The sequence below is a fragment of the Mandrillus leucophaeus genome, unplaced genomic scaffold, assembly GCF_000951045.1.
Source record: "Mandrillus leucophaeus isolate KB7577 unplaced genomic scaffold, Mleu.le_1.0 Scaffold669, whole genome shotgun sequence".
Lineage (NCBI taxonomy): Eukaryota > Metazoa > Chordata > Mammalia > Primates > Cercopithecidae > Mandrillus > Mandrillus leucophaeus.
The window spans coordinates 926135-940373 of record NW_012107241.1 but is presented as its reverse complement, the minus strand read 5'-3'; the positions used below and the strand labels follow the sequence as shown (position 1 = coordinate 940373).

Sequence of the window (14239 nt, the reverse complement as noted above, 5' to 3'; positions counted from 1 at the left end):
TCTTTCCTTTGACTGTGCCTGATTTGCTATTAAGCTAATCTGGTGAATTTTTATCTCCAATATTTTTAGTTTTGAAATTTTCGTTTGGTTATCTTGATTGTTTCTATTGCTTTGTTGGATATATTAGACAATTCTGTCCTTTTATCTAAATTTTTAAAAATAATTATCGAATTTATTTTAAAGTTCTTGTCTGTTAATTTCAACATCTAGATCAGATGTGGACCTGATTCTAATATATTTTTCCATCTTGACTTTGGGTCACATTTTCTTGCTTCTTTGTGTTTCTAGTAATTTTTGACTTTGTGATATTGGACACTGTGGATATGTTTTAGAGACAGTGGATTATGTTGGCCTTTGCTACAGAGTGTTAAATTTTGTTCTGGGATGTAGTTAATTTATTAGCAGATTCCTTTGATCTTGCTAAGACCTTTGTTGTGATTCAGTTTTGCCCTTAGCACAAAGGTATAGTCTTTACTCTTAGTGTATGACTTTTCAGGGATCTCACTTAATGTTTGGTTTGCTGAACAAGGTCTCTCCATTTTCAGTAAGTCAGAATTCTAATTTTTATCAGGCGCTGTGGATCCTCTGTGATCTCTGTTCAGTTCTTAGACCCCCAGCAACTGTTGTCTCCTAAGCCAGTAGAATCTTGCCCTACACATATAAAATTTAGGATTCAGCCAAGAACTTAAGGGAGTCCTTTGTGCAGGTACCTAAGGATCCTTTTTTTTTTTTTTTTTTTTTTTTGGCTTCTTGTTCTCCATTCCTTGCCCCACAAATTCTAGCTGTCTTAGCCTCCTTACACTTTTTCATTCCACTAGTAGAAGCTACTGCCATTTGTTGGGGCACCACTTTACTATGCATGGTTTAGAAACTGGCCTTACAGAAAGTTGGGGTGAATGTGTTAGTTACCTCGTTTTCTTGCCTTTTCTCAAGAATTTCATCCCTATGTTGTCTAGTTTCCAAGTATTGCAAATAGTTGCTTTATATACTTTTTCCAGTCTTTTTTTTTTGTGGTCAGAGGGGTAAGTGCAATAATAGCAATACCATCACACCTGAAATAAAAAGTCTCATAACACATTTCCATTATTTGTGTTTTACATTTCAGGCAAAATGAAAGTCAGGTGAGTTCATGGATGAGGAGAGATTGGAAATGTGGAGACTTAGAAGAGATCTGTGACCTTTATGTCTTTGAACTTTTTAGTGGTCTTAGTCTGTAAGATGAGGGCAAATAATAGTTCTGTGGATCTATCAGTTCCTGGCATTGGAAATGCTTGGGAAGATTTAAAAAACATAGCCACCATGTCCATATCTATGGAGATTCTGATTCCAAACGTGTGACTGGAGCCCAGCATTTCCTTTTAATGAATATTCTAGGTAATTGTGATAACCAGCTAGGTTTGGGAAACACTGAATGAGATACTGTCTCAAGTCTTTTCAGGTCTAAAATTTTCTGAGTTTGTGGGTTTGACGTTAAAGAAAATAAGTAAGTATCTTAGAGACAGAGACATAGGATAGACAATTTTAATCCAGGCAGAGGTTGGAGGTATGGAGTAAAAGAAAAAGACAAATGCAAACCAAAGAGGAAGAACAAATGTGGATGTATTCCTGCAGTGGGAACTGGGTCTACTAGGACTCAGTTTGAGGGCACTGAACAGATGGAAAGTCAGTTGGGAGAAGTGCTCAAAGAAAAGTGGGTGGAAGGCAGGGACAGCCAAAGGGAATTTTGACTAGTTATTAATTTAGAAAAAGACTGGTCTTGGCAGACGTTGAGAGCAGTTACCTGATAGGGATTCTTGTTACCATTAAACATACACTCCATGAGAGGACAGGGGAGGGGAATGAGAGAAGTCTTTTCTTGTCTGAGCTGGGAGTAGAGTAGTGCAATTAATTCCTGAGATGAGTGGAATATGAATAAATTATTGAATATCCTATTCTAAATTACAATAGCCCTTTGTGTTAACCTTTCCAGGCTCTACCTGCTTCCTTTTAAAATTAAATTCATTGAATATTTACTTGTTATTTGTCGAGAGACTGTCAGATCCAAGAAGGCAAGGGCTCTGCTTTATGGATTTCAGTAGCTGTCCTTGGGAGGTAGTTTAGTCTAGCAGCCACATAAGGGGCGTGGAGTCAGACAGACCTAAGCATACCTGTGGACTCTGACACATCTTGTCTCTGTGAGCAACTTACCTGTAAAATAGGTATTGTGAGAAATTAATGAATATATGTTTGTATATGCATACATTGGATCTTGGCAGCCAGAATAAGGGTACTATGTCAGGTACTAAATTATTGGGTATTCAAGAAATGGTAATGATAATCATTTTTTTTCACAATGATTTTCTCTTAATAGTACTGGATACATGTTAGTAGAAAGCCAAATCAAGCAATTCCAAGAGAGAAACAAACATTTCTTCTTCCCTGGGGAAAGTAATCGCTAAGGAAGTGGTCTTGAGGGAGTCTCTATCTTAATAGTCAGTCACTGAAGTCTGTAATCCAGAATAAAACTCTTTAGTCTTTTGTTATTCACTGGTCAGGAAAAAGCTTTGTGTCCTTCCTGGAAGCTGGAGAGGCCTTTGGGCAAATGAACAATTGGAAGTCATGTCCTTCAGTACAGGAAGTGTTATGAGATACATTAGAGGTTCTGATCCTTTGACCTGTACTGAGAAGAGAGGGCTTTGAGCTTTCAAATCTGTCATCTTCTCTTCACTAGGGTCATCTTCCTCCTCAGAATGTGGAAAAGAGGCAGTAGAGTATAGCATTTACAGCTCTAAAGGGAAGGAAGGTGAGTGCCTGCCCTGATGCTGGTCACTTAGGTAACATGGTGATTTCAAGTGCAAACCATTTGAGCCATACTGCTGAAATTCACCTTCTGCCTGCAACTCGGTGGTTTGGGGACTTTTGTCTAGTTGTGCCACCTTACTTGTTTCATCTGTAAAATGAAGATAATAATATTGCTACATGGCTCTTCAAACAGAACCTCTTATAGTAACCACTCAATAAGCGTCAGCTTTAAAAAGTTATTAAATGTACAGCCACTTGAGCTAAGAGATCTTGGAAAAGCATGAGCTCACCTACTTAATCTGACAGCGTGGACCCAGAGGTGGAAGCTCTGAGCAGAGCCACTGCGGCTTCTGCATCTCAGGATTCTCTTCAGGGAAGAGGTCCAGGTTTTACCAAGTGAAGCAGAGACAGGAGAGGGAAAGTATAGAAAAGGGACTGACTTAAGGATCTAAAAGACATTTAGCTTATTTTTGGTACCCCTTTCTTCAGCAGAACCAGCTCTCATTCTGCAGTTACAGTTTAGTCTCATATTATACTTTGGGAGTTATAATCACTTGGACTGTGAAGACAGACCCCTAGTGAGTGGTGAAAACCTTCCTACTGAAGTTCAAATCTCTCTCCTTGGATTCCTTTTCCAAGAATGGGAGATAGAGACTAAGAATGTGGTGGTGATGGTTCTTTCTAAATGGTCCTCTTCTCTTGTCCCCTCAGACTTTCCTGCCCGACCAAAAAGAATGGCAGCCAAAAATTCTTCCGTGACAGAGTTTATCCTCGAAGGCTTAACCAACCAGCTGGGACTCCGGATCCCCCTCTTCTTCCTGTTTCTGGGTTTCTACATGGTCACTGTGGTGGGGAACCTGGGCTTGATAACCCTGATTGGGTTGAACTCTCACCTGCACACCCCCATGTACTTCTTCCTCTTTAACCTCTCTTTAATAGATTTTTGTTTCTCCACTACCATCACTCCCAAAATGCTGATAAATTTTGTCTCAAGGAAGGACATCATTTCCTTCACAGGGTGTATGACTCAGCTCTTTTTCTTCTGCTTCTTTGTCATCTCTGAGTCCTTCATCCTGTCAGCAATGGCATATGACCGCTACGTGGCCATCTGTAACCCACTGTTGTACACGGTCACCATGTCTCCCCAGGTGTGTTTACTCCTTTTGTTGGGTGCCTATGGGATGGGGTTTGCTGGGGCCATGGCCCACACAGGAAGCATAATGAACCTGACCTTCTGTGCTGACAATCTTGTCAATCATTTCATGTGTGACATCCTTCCTCTCCTTCAGCTCTCCTGCAACAGCTCTTACATGAATGAGCTGGTGCTCTTTATTCTTGTGGCTGTTCACATTGGATTGCCCATTGTCAGTGTCTTTATTTCTTATGCCCTCATCCTCTCCAGCATTCTTCACATCAGTTCTACAGAAGGCAGGTCCAAAGCTTTTAGTACTTGCAGTTCCCACATAATTGTAGTTTTGCTTTTCTTTGGTTCTGGTGCTTTCATGTATCTGAAACCCCCTTCCATCCTGCCCCTTGAGCAAGGAAAAGTGTCCTCCCTGTTCTATACCATCATAGTCCCCATGTTAAACCCATTAATCTATAGCTTGAGGAACAAGGATGTCAAAGTTGCCTTGAGGAGAACTTTGGGCAGAAAAATCTTTTCTTAAAGGAGTAGTATTGGAGGAAGGAAATATAATGCTTTGCTTATTAGCATGTGTTTTCAGTGAGATTCAAGTTCCATTTTTTTTTCCTGTCTTGTACAGAAAGAGAATTTTAAATCTTTACATTTGGATGAATGTTAAATGCAGACATACTCTCTCTGTCTGCTCCACTGCTCTACCTCAGTTATTCCAAGATTTCTTCATTTTATGCAAATTTTTCTATAATCATAGGTCATTTAATTGTGAATTGGCCTTACACATTATTTAATCTAGCCTCCTCAATTAACACATGTTGGAGACTCAGAAATATATATGTTGCTCAAGGACACACAACTACTTGGTGGCACAACTGGGACTGGTATCCAGGTCCTTGAATTCCAAGCTGCTTTTTTTTTTTATGTCATTTTTTCATGCTTCGTTGATGCCCTTGCAGATTTCCTTTTAAAAGTTTGAAAACTTAACACATTAAAACCTAATTCTATTCATAGTAATTTAATGTGACCTGTCAATAAATAATTTTTAAATATTTCATTTTTTTTTCAAGAGGATAGATGGAACATTTTCTTGAGTTGGTCTTGGCCAAATGAGAAGAGAATTGTGTTAAGTTTGTAGTACGTGAGTGACTTTGAGTTAAGATTGAGGTTGTGTGGAACCCTAGGAACCCAGTCTAGGGAATTAGGACTTCCATAGGATTAAGGGTTATAAAGATGCTGAGAAGAAAGTCGTACATTCATTTGAAGACTTAAAGAATCAGAATGTAGAGCTTTTTCAAGGGTTAGTATGGGTGTTTGAGCTGTGATGGAGAAATCTGTGGCTTAGGATAATCAACCAAGGGTCTGCAAGTTTTAGAGGTGCAGTAAACAATGTTGAGAATCTAGGTAGCTATTAAAACACCACTAAGTAGCTGATTATCAGAAGAGGCAATTTCCATTGAATTTTAAGGTACTGCAGACAGCACTCATACAAGCATATGTGGTAAAAGATAATTCATCCAAGACTGGGTTGTAAACCCACAACATATAATGACAGCTATATAACACATCAGATCAATACACTTTGATCTAAATAATTTATTAGTAGCAAAGGAAGGTTCCTTTGGATTAGGATTAATATGTTAAGTGTTGGGGAGACACTTTGATTTCCGAGCTTTTCCTTGGGAATATTCTCTTCTTTAGGAAAAAGAGAAGTTTAGATGAGGGTGTAGTTTTGTTCTTTGGTATGACATGAAGGGCTTGAAGTCATAAGACTGAGTGTGTGTGTGTGTATGTGTGTGTGTGTGTGTGTGTGTGTGGTGGGAAAGATTTTTCTTTAGTCAGCATGGAATAGGAAAGAGAAGTGAGTTCAGGAGACTTGTGGGTGGGCGTCTGGTGGGTGAGGTGAATAGGCTATTTGAGGTAGGGAGCAGATGAAAACAGCGATTCGTGAGGCACATGATGGAGTTGGTTTTGTATCCTGGCTCACTTGCTTAGTAATTGTGTGACTTTGGGCAAATTACTTAAGGTCTCTAAATATTAATTTTTTTATTTTTGAAAGTGAGATAATGTTTCTGACTTCGTGGGGTCTTTGAAGAATTAAATGCAAGGCACTTACTACATTTTAGTTATCACTCTGCAATAATTCTTTTATGTAATTATCAGCACTTCCTTGAGTTTTTCCATGAGCTGAGACAAGTCACTTCATCTTTCTGGAACTCTGCTTAGTCTTGAAGAAAATGAACTCTAAATATCGTTTAAAAAGTCACATATTTTGACTAAGTAATATTTGCATATAGTACAGCATTAAACAATATAAATGAGGGTTATACAGAGAAAACATGTCTTCCTCTTATCTTGCCATTCCATTCCTAAAATCTCCTTCCTAAAAACAACAGTTGTTGCTGATTTCTTGTGAGTCTTCTCATATTCAAGCATATCTAGCTATCTATGTATCTTTCTATCTATGCATGTATCTATGTATGTATGTACATATCTATCTATCTAATTTATCTAATCTATCTATCTGCCTATCTATTCATCCACCTATCTTGTTTTAAAGTTGTATAAAAAGGCATTTTCCAATGGAAACAACTTAGAAGAGGATGGGATAAGAGAACAAGGCAGGAGTAAAAAGAAGAGCAGCCAATCACAGAAGAGATCTGGGAAGGGATGCGGCTGAGGAAGGAGAGAAAGAACAGAGGCACCCTTGACCCTTCACCCTTAACCCTGGATGCATCACTGTGGGCCCCAACCCTGCAGCCACAGGGTAACATTTTGGTTCCCTGATCTTCTGTCCTCACCTTGTGGTTGCACCACCCCCATCACTATTTGGTTGATGTTGTGGTGATGTCAGAGCCTCTGATAGTTAAGAATATCAGGATGGCAAGTATTTTTAATCCATCACAAATTTCTCTACGTACTTATCTATTTTAACTAACGAGGCACATGATTTTTCTTTTTCTGATTCTTGGAGCAACTCGTACATTATTGTTGAAAGTTGGGAATGTGAAATATGTATGAAGAAAATGATTACCTATCTCAATGTGGTAGTTTGTGTTACTGGTCAAAATTCATCATTCATCTAGTAGTATTATAGCTCCATTCCCTTGCCATGGTCTCATAGAGGTAGGGTATATTTCCTTGCCCGTGACTGTTGGCTTGGCCAGGTGACCTATTTTGGCTAATAGGATATTAGTAGATGTGATGTTGGCAGGAGCTTGGAATATCTTTGCATGGTATTTGCCCTCTTTTGCTTCTGCCATTGCCTTGAGAAGTGTCCCTCCTGGGTAATTGCTGCCTCTCCCAACTAATTCTCAATATGAACACACGAGGAGCAGTGTTCACTGTGCAGAGCAAGCAGTGCAGCCCAGCTGAGCTCAGACAAGATGAACCACCACAATCAATTTGTAGACATGTGAGAAACAAATATTCCTTGTTGTATGCCAATGAGATTGTGTTTGGTTGTTATATAACAATAGCTAACTGGTCTACTCCACCATTCACAGAACAGGAAAGGAGAATATCATCTGGAATACGAAAGTCTCTTCCAGTAGGCTCATCCTCTATGTGCTGTGTTACAAAATGTTGTTTAACTCATCATTATAATGTGATCTTTAATCCTTATCAATAATTTTTTTGAATTGTAATTTTCCATGGACTTAATCATGTAGCTATGTCATATTTTATTTCAGCTTTTTCCTGTTGCTAAACATTAACTTTGTGTCAGTCTCCCCAACATTTAATTGGTGTAAATAATACTATAACTATAACTTTTGTGTTAAAATTTTTTAAAAAATTAAGCAATCTCCTACTAAAAGAATGTGTTAAAATTTTTATCTAGGGCCAGGTGCGGTGGCTAACGCCTGTAATCCCAGCACTTTGGGAGGCTGAGGCGGGCAGATCACAAGGTCAGGAGATCGAGACCATCCTGGCTAACACAGTGAAACCTGTCTCTACTAAAACTACAAAAAATTAGCCGGGCATGGTGGCAAACACCTGTAGTCCCAGCTACTCGGGAGGCTGAGGCAGGAGAATGATGTGAACTCAGGAGGTGGAGCTTGCAGTGAGCCAAGATCACACCACTGCACTCCAGCCTGGGTGACAGAGCGAAACTCCATCTAAAACAACGACGACGACGACGATGACGACGACGACGACAAAAAATTATCTATATTTCTGATTATTTTCTCAGGAGAGATTCCTGTTGTGTCTTTCCTATTTTTCTGTTCAAAATATTTTTCAGTTTTTCCTGTGATTTCCTCTTCCTTGATCCATGTGTTGTTTAGTCATTCTTTTCTCAGATATATTTTTGCTAAGTTGACAGGTGAGTTAGAGCTTCAACCCTCTCTCTACTCTGTGTTTTGGTCACCCTAACTGGGTGACCACTGCCACACCTCCGTGTACCTTTATATCTTTAGCTTTTCCTTCATAGGTTTCTTCTATTCCTCTGTCATTTCTCCCCAAATGACGATAAGCTTTGTGACAGAAAAGAACATCATCACCTTGTGACATCAAACACTCAGCCTTTTTCTTTGGCTTCTTTGTCGTTAGTGATTACTCCACATTTATCCCACTGGCCTTGGATCACTATGAGGCCATGACCCTGCAGGTCTATTTCGTAAGTTTCATTTCTGTAGATGGTTCATAAGTTATAGAATTTGCTGATGTTGTGGTCCCTCAGGGGACAGGGACCAAATCCTCTTTTGTGATCACAATTGCATGAGCCTTAACTTGTAAACATAGGGCTGCTCCAGGATGCCGAATCAGTACCTATGTCAGAAGCAGGTGGATGTGTATTCATGAGAACCAGCATTGTACTATGCTGTGTTATCATTTTTCATATTTTATTTTCATTCCTTTCATCATTTTTCATTAACCTAGTGGTCCAAATCTTCAGCCAGATTCCATAAATCTGGATTTATGGAATTGTGGATTAGGAACATTCATTTACCTCAGATCTCCAGAAGCTATGAGTTAGTGTAAATTACACAGTCTCCTTCACCAAGGTGGGGCCAGCGATGAACTGTCTGTTCAACATCTTGAGGAACAAGACTGTCTAACTTGCTGCAATGAAACCTTTGTCGTTTTCTTCTTGATTTTGAGCAGTGATGGTTACTAGGACTCATTCTGAATGCTTCCCAAAGAGTATTTTTCCTCTTAATGTTTTCTTTGTAAGTGTAGGCCGTATTTAACCTTTCTACCAATGGCTAGAATCATACACGGTCTTGGGATAGTCCAATTCTGTCACACTGGCAGCGGAATATCACATGCACCTCCACAGCTGGTGGCTGGGAGACACTGTCTTTGTCTTGCTTTTGTGAACTCCATATGGCCCTGGTTTCTTCATAACATTTGCTTTGGAAGCCAAGACCTACGCAGAGCATCTGATTAGCTGAAATGGGGTGGTGTGGTTGGGCTGTGGATTCCAGGAGTCTGGGAGCTAGTGTCTGGTCATACTAGTGGGGAGATTTCAACTAAGATTCACACAAGGGCCGATTCCCCAGTGAGAGCAGGGTTCTGATACTGAGAAGCCAAATATCTCCTGATCTTAGCCAAATAGCAGAGAAGCAATGAGAAGCCAGATAGTGACTGCACTTCCTTATCCTTCAGGTATCTGAATTTCTCTTCTTCAGAGAGGCCATACCTTACCTTAGAAAGTCAGTTCAGTTTCCCCAGTTAATGAGTCCATAGGACCCTCAACTTACCTTTGGAGCACTTAACCCACCTCTAATTAATTATAAACAGTGACATCTAGGACCTCTCTCTAATAGACGTTTGGCTTGGGATTTTACATGTCATGTAGAGGTAATGTAAAGTCCAGGTCTATGCACATGTGTGTGCTGGCGTGGTAAGGAATTCTTAGAGCAGAGGCTTTTCCTTTCTCTCTGTTTTCCTTTTCCATCCAGAGTCAAAGTTAAGACCAGCCTGCACCCTCACCATCTCCCTGAGGGCACACTTCTTTTCTGGTTCATTCACTCAGGCTTTACGTACTTTGGGCGTGGGTTTATGGGAGTGGTGGGGAGGTAAGGTGGCCTCTAATTCCACATCCATCCTGTCTGGGCTCCAGGTTTTATCTCTCGCCCTTCATGGGACAAAATCCAGGCTGCAGGCCTAAGACTGGCAGATACTTCCAAGGGAAACAGTGGCTCCAGCCTTATCTATACTGTTAGATGCTGTGATCCTGTCTTTATTTTTTACTTCTAAAATCTCTCTATTTTTAGACCAGCTAAGCCAATTAGTGGGTTAGTATGTTTGTTATTAACATTTTCGTTCAGCATTTTTCTCTGTTTTAGAGGGAGGACATTTTTTTTTCTGAACATTCAAGCTGCTAAGTGGTTAGAAATAACAATTCAGAAAATTAATAGACTTGTTTTTTGTTTTAATAAACACAAAATAATTCCTTCTGTCTTATGCTTTCTTTGAGTATTTCTTTGTATTGGGCGAAACTCATGGGAGAAGAAATAATGGGGGAAAAAGTCACATTTCCTAAAATAAAGTCAGAAATCAATTAAAATTTACAGCTGGAAGTTGGCTTACAGACACTTGGACAGAGTTTGGGTCACTAGGCCCAGTCATCTCTCCTATGACAGTTTTACCCAGATTAAAGAAATATCTGTTTTACAGATTAATGAATGTTAGGTGGTAGTTGCTCTTTCACTTTGCTCAGTGAGGTGGCCTCTGTGTGCTGTAATGTGGGAAGTCAGAGGGTGCCGTGTTTTGTCAGCCTGGCTCATCTTGGTTGCAGTGGCCAAGGCGAACCGACAGGAGCTGCCTGCGTAGGCAGCCTGCTTGGAGCGGATGTTGCAAGAGTAGATGCTGGGACAGCAATGTGGCTTTAACCCCGAGCTAGCACAGAGGAGGAGGAGGAGGACTTGGAGAGCCACCATCTAGGAGTCCTTAGAGGCCACTTCTTTATCTATTTTTCTACTCTTCCAGTTTTCTTCCCCTGCTTCCTGCCATGCTCCTGTTTTCTGGGTTAGTACCTGCTGGGCCACAGTAGTACAGAGTGTGGCAGGTGACAGCACCTGCTGTTTGCCCCAGTTCAGCCAGATATTCTGACTCAGGCTTCTGGTCTTACAGCTCTTGTCTTCCAAAGATTCCTCTTGACTCCCAGGCAAGTCAGCAATGGGCTGTTTTCGTTGCACCAGAGCGCCTTCCTAGGACAGCTATCATTTGTAGAAGATTTTCTGCCTAGATTTCTGAAACAGAGGAGTGTGGGAGCATGATGCTACAGAGAGGAAAGGAGTCTTGAGTGAGAGCAACCCTTGTCTCCATCTTATGGCTGAAGGACGAGGCAGTGGGGAGACTGGGGAAATGCTCCTGGGAAGTGCCTTCAGCCTACAGCACAGCCAGGGGAGAGAATCAGAAATCCTAATTCTCACATGGCCCACGTTCTTTTTAATAGGGGTTGTGGAGTTGCTGAGTTGGAACCTAAAAAGACAGATATGTGTGTTTGCTTATATTTGTGTGTCTTGAGTTTATAGAGAGAAACACAGGGAAGTGGAGAAAGAAGGGAAAGGAAGTGACGATTACTTACCACCTATCAAGTGGCAGGCATTTTGTCACTTAGGTGATGCAATCAGTCTCCTGGGAGGTGAGGATAAAGAGGTCTTGGAGAGGATACAGAACTTGCTAAAGCATGACCTGATTCAGACCTTTAGAGGCCACCCACTGGAAATTCAAAATTAAAAAGTTTTAGTTCAACTTTACATATTTGCAGAAATTAAAGCAGTTTCTCTTTAGAGTTTCGCTGTGGTTGCTGTTTTCATTATACAATTTTAGAAATGCTTTTCAAAGTCACTCGCTGTGCTGGTGTCCAAAGCATACAGTTGATCCGCCTGTTGGGTAACTCAACCCAGCCCAAGATTAAGAAATCTAGTCACTGAGGGATTCTTACTTGGAGCTGTGTTGCTCCAAAACCTATGGATAGAGTAGTAGAAGGTGGCGAGATGCTTTGCTGCTCTGAGACAATTCACCAGATAATTCCGGGTCAAATGTCAGGGACTTCAACAGGGGAAGGTTGCAGCTACAAACGACCATTTGGTGGTGGTGATGGGGGATATAGCTATAAACTTGACCATTTGGTTGGGTTGTGTGGTCGGGGGAGGTGAATCCAAGCCTAGTCTCTTGAGGCAGGGTCACTAGTGAGGCAACAGGGCATCTGACAGCAGGTCGTCTGTAGCTGTGTGAGTAAATGACATGGTCCTGCTGAGCTTGGGGTGCAGAGGTGGCTAGATGGGATCCTAGGATAGGGTGACAACATGGTAACTGCAGGAATCTGGATCTGAGCAGACAGTGTCTGCAGCTGCAGTCTTGTATTTATTTGTGCTGGGAGCAGAGATGATTCTCTAAATAAAGTGCTAGGCCCTTGTCCAAGCATCCTGGTAATTAGAGAGAGGCATAACTTGAGTGGATCTTTTCTGGAGGAGGGTCAGACTTTATCCAGGGCTGCTGCAAGCTGCATCTCGGAACAGATAGAGCCCAGTGGCTTTCTATTGTCCTTTCATTAATGAAGTATTTTCATTGGGGTGGTATGAAGATTGAGGGCTTGAGAACATGTCCTCCAAGTAGCTGGTGTGGAATTTGGTTAGCATTTGTTTAAGTGCTTTAAAGACCCCCATTTTGTGTTTTGGGATGAGAATGGAGCATTAAGACCTTGCCAGAGATTGCTGGCCTTGTGTTTTATTCTTTCTGCCATAATGGTTTTAGATCTGAGCTCTGACAGTTTTTTTTTATACCCTCTCTGCATTTAGTGATAAAATCCTCCGCCCCAAACTTTTTGAAGCTTTTTAAAGACCAGATTAGATCCTCCTGCAAAGCTGGGAGATGCATGGCAAGGCTGAGTAGTAGAATTTCGCATGAATTTTGAAATTTATAGTTTAAAAAGCCTGAATCTTTGAAAGCTATAGTTTAAAAAAGCATGAATTTTGAAATCTATAGTTAAAAGATATGGGGTCGGGATGTCAATTTCTCACTTGCGCCTTTGGGCAAGTTGCTTAACCCATGTTCTTATCTGTAAAATGGGATAATGTTATGAGATCACAAGAATGTAAGATTAATTGATATTGAGTGTTAATGTGCTTTATAAATTGTAGTGTGAAGGACAAATGTTACTTTTTATTTCAATTGTGGGCTTAGCTAGTTTGGAGGTAGGAGGAGAGGTAGAGAAACAGTGATATGTCAAATACTAGCAGTAAGAGAGTGCATCTGTGGACCTTCTTAGCCTTGCTGAGAGGGCCTCTTTTCCTGGGCTCTGCTCTGGCCATCCACTGACCACATCTTCCAAATTAGTCTGCAGAACCAAAGGGAAAGCATCTAGCTGGAGCCTGTGCTCCCATTTCTAAGACAGACACAAACTGAAAGTGACAAGGAAGCCTTTATTCGCTTACTTATAGTGTAAGCAAGAGGCAAAAAGAGAAAGAAGGTGGTGCCCTCTCCCCCTGCAGAACCGCACAGCACTGGGAAGGGTCAGGTGGAACAGCCCAGATGGGGTGGGAGTGGGGAAAGGATTGGGGTCTGTGAGAGGGGGATGTTCTCTGTGTGGAAAAGTCTGAGTACTAAAGAAAGGTGTCTTCAAGTCTCTTCTGTGGCAGACACTCTAGAGCAATGTTTCAGCAAAGGTCTCCCTCCCCTCACTCCCTCCATCGAGGAGGTCTCTGAATGGAAGCATCTAGGGTAGGAATGCAGACATATACAAGGTTGGGGGCCAGGGTGGGAGGGGCCGGGGAAGGGTGTGCGTCCTTGATGGCAACTCTCTTAGAGGCTGCAATGCATTGGCTATGCACCAAGTCTGGTAAGGGGAGGGCAGATTTTCCTCGCGAGGCCTGCCACACAAAGACTTGCTTGTGTGTCTTGGTAATTGCTATAGTCAGGCCTGAAAGATCACACATAGATTCTAGTTTGGGGCTAGATTCCTCATCTTCCAGGGCCTGCGTAAGCTTCTTTCCCGGCTCTAACCCTAACCATAACCCAACACTAACCCTCACCTAGCTGGCAGTGGGAAGTGGAGGAGGGAAGCTTTGGGCCATGAGCAGGCACCTGGGAGCCAGGGCAGCTTTCCCTCGCCACCTTCTGACATAGAACTTTGAAGATTCTCAGGACTCTAATTTGAATCTGGCTTTACAGGACTGTAAAGGTAGCTTGTCAAAGCAAGAGGTAGAAACATATTTTATTTAATACTTTATTAGATTTATTTTTAATTTTTAAATTTTTGATTGTAAAAACAGAATGGAAAATATACCATTTTGACCATTTTATGTGTACAGTTCAGTAGCATTAAGTATATTCACATTGTTGTGTGACAGAGCTCCAGAGACTTTTCAT

At 41.2% G+C, this 14239-nt stretch overlaps 1 protein-coding gene across 1 annotated transcript; it reads left to right on the top strand.

Moving 5' to 3' along the window:
* The first annotated feature begins 3497 nt into the window (after positions 1–3497).
* LOC105554990 (olfactory receptor 8B12) lies at positions 3498–4479 on the top strand. The gene has a single exon (XM_012001665.1). It carries the CDS (start codon positions 3516–3518, stop codon positions 4446–4448), a length of 933 nt encoding a protein of 310 aa, XP_011857055.1. The 5' UTR covers positions 3498–3515; the 3' UTR covers positions 4449–4479.
* The last annotated feature ends 9760 nt before the right edge of the window (positions 4480–14239 follow it).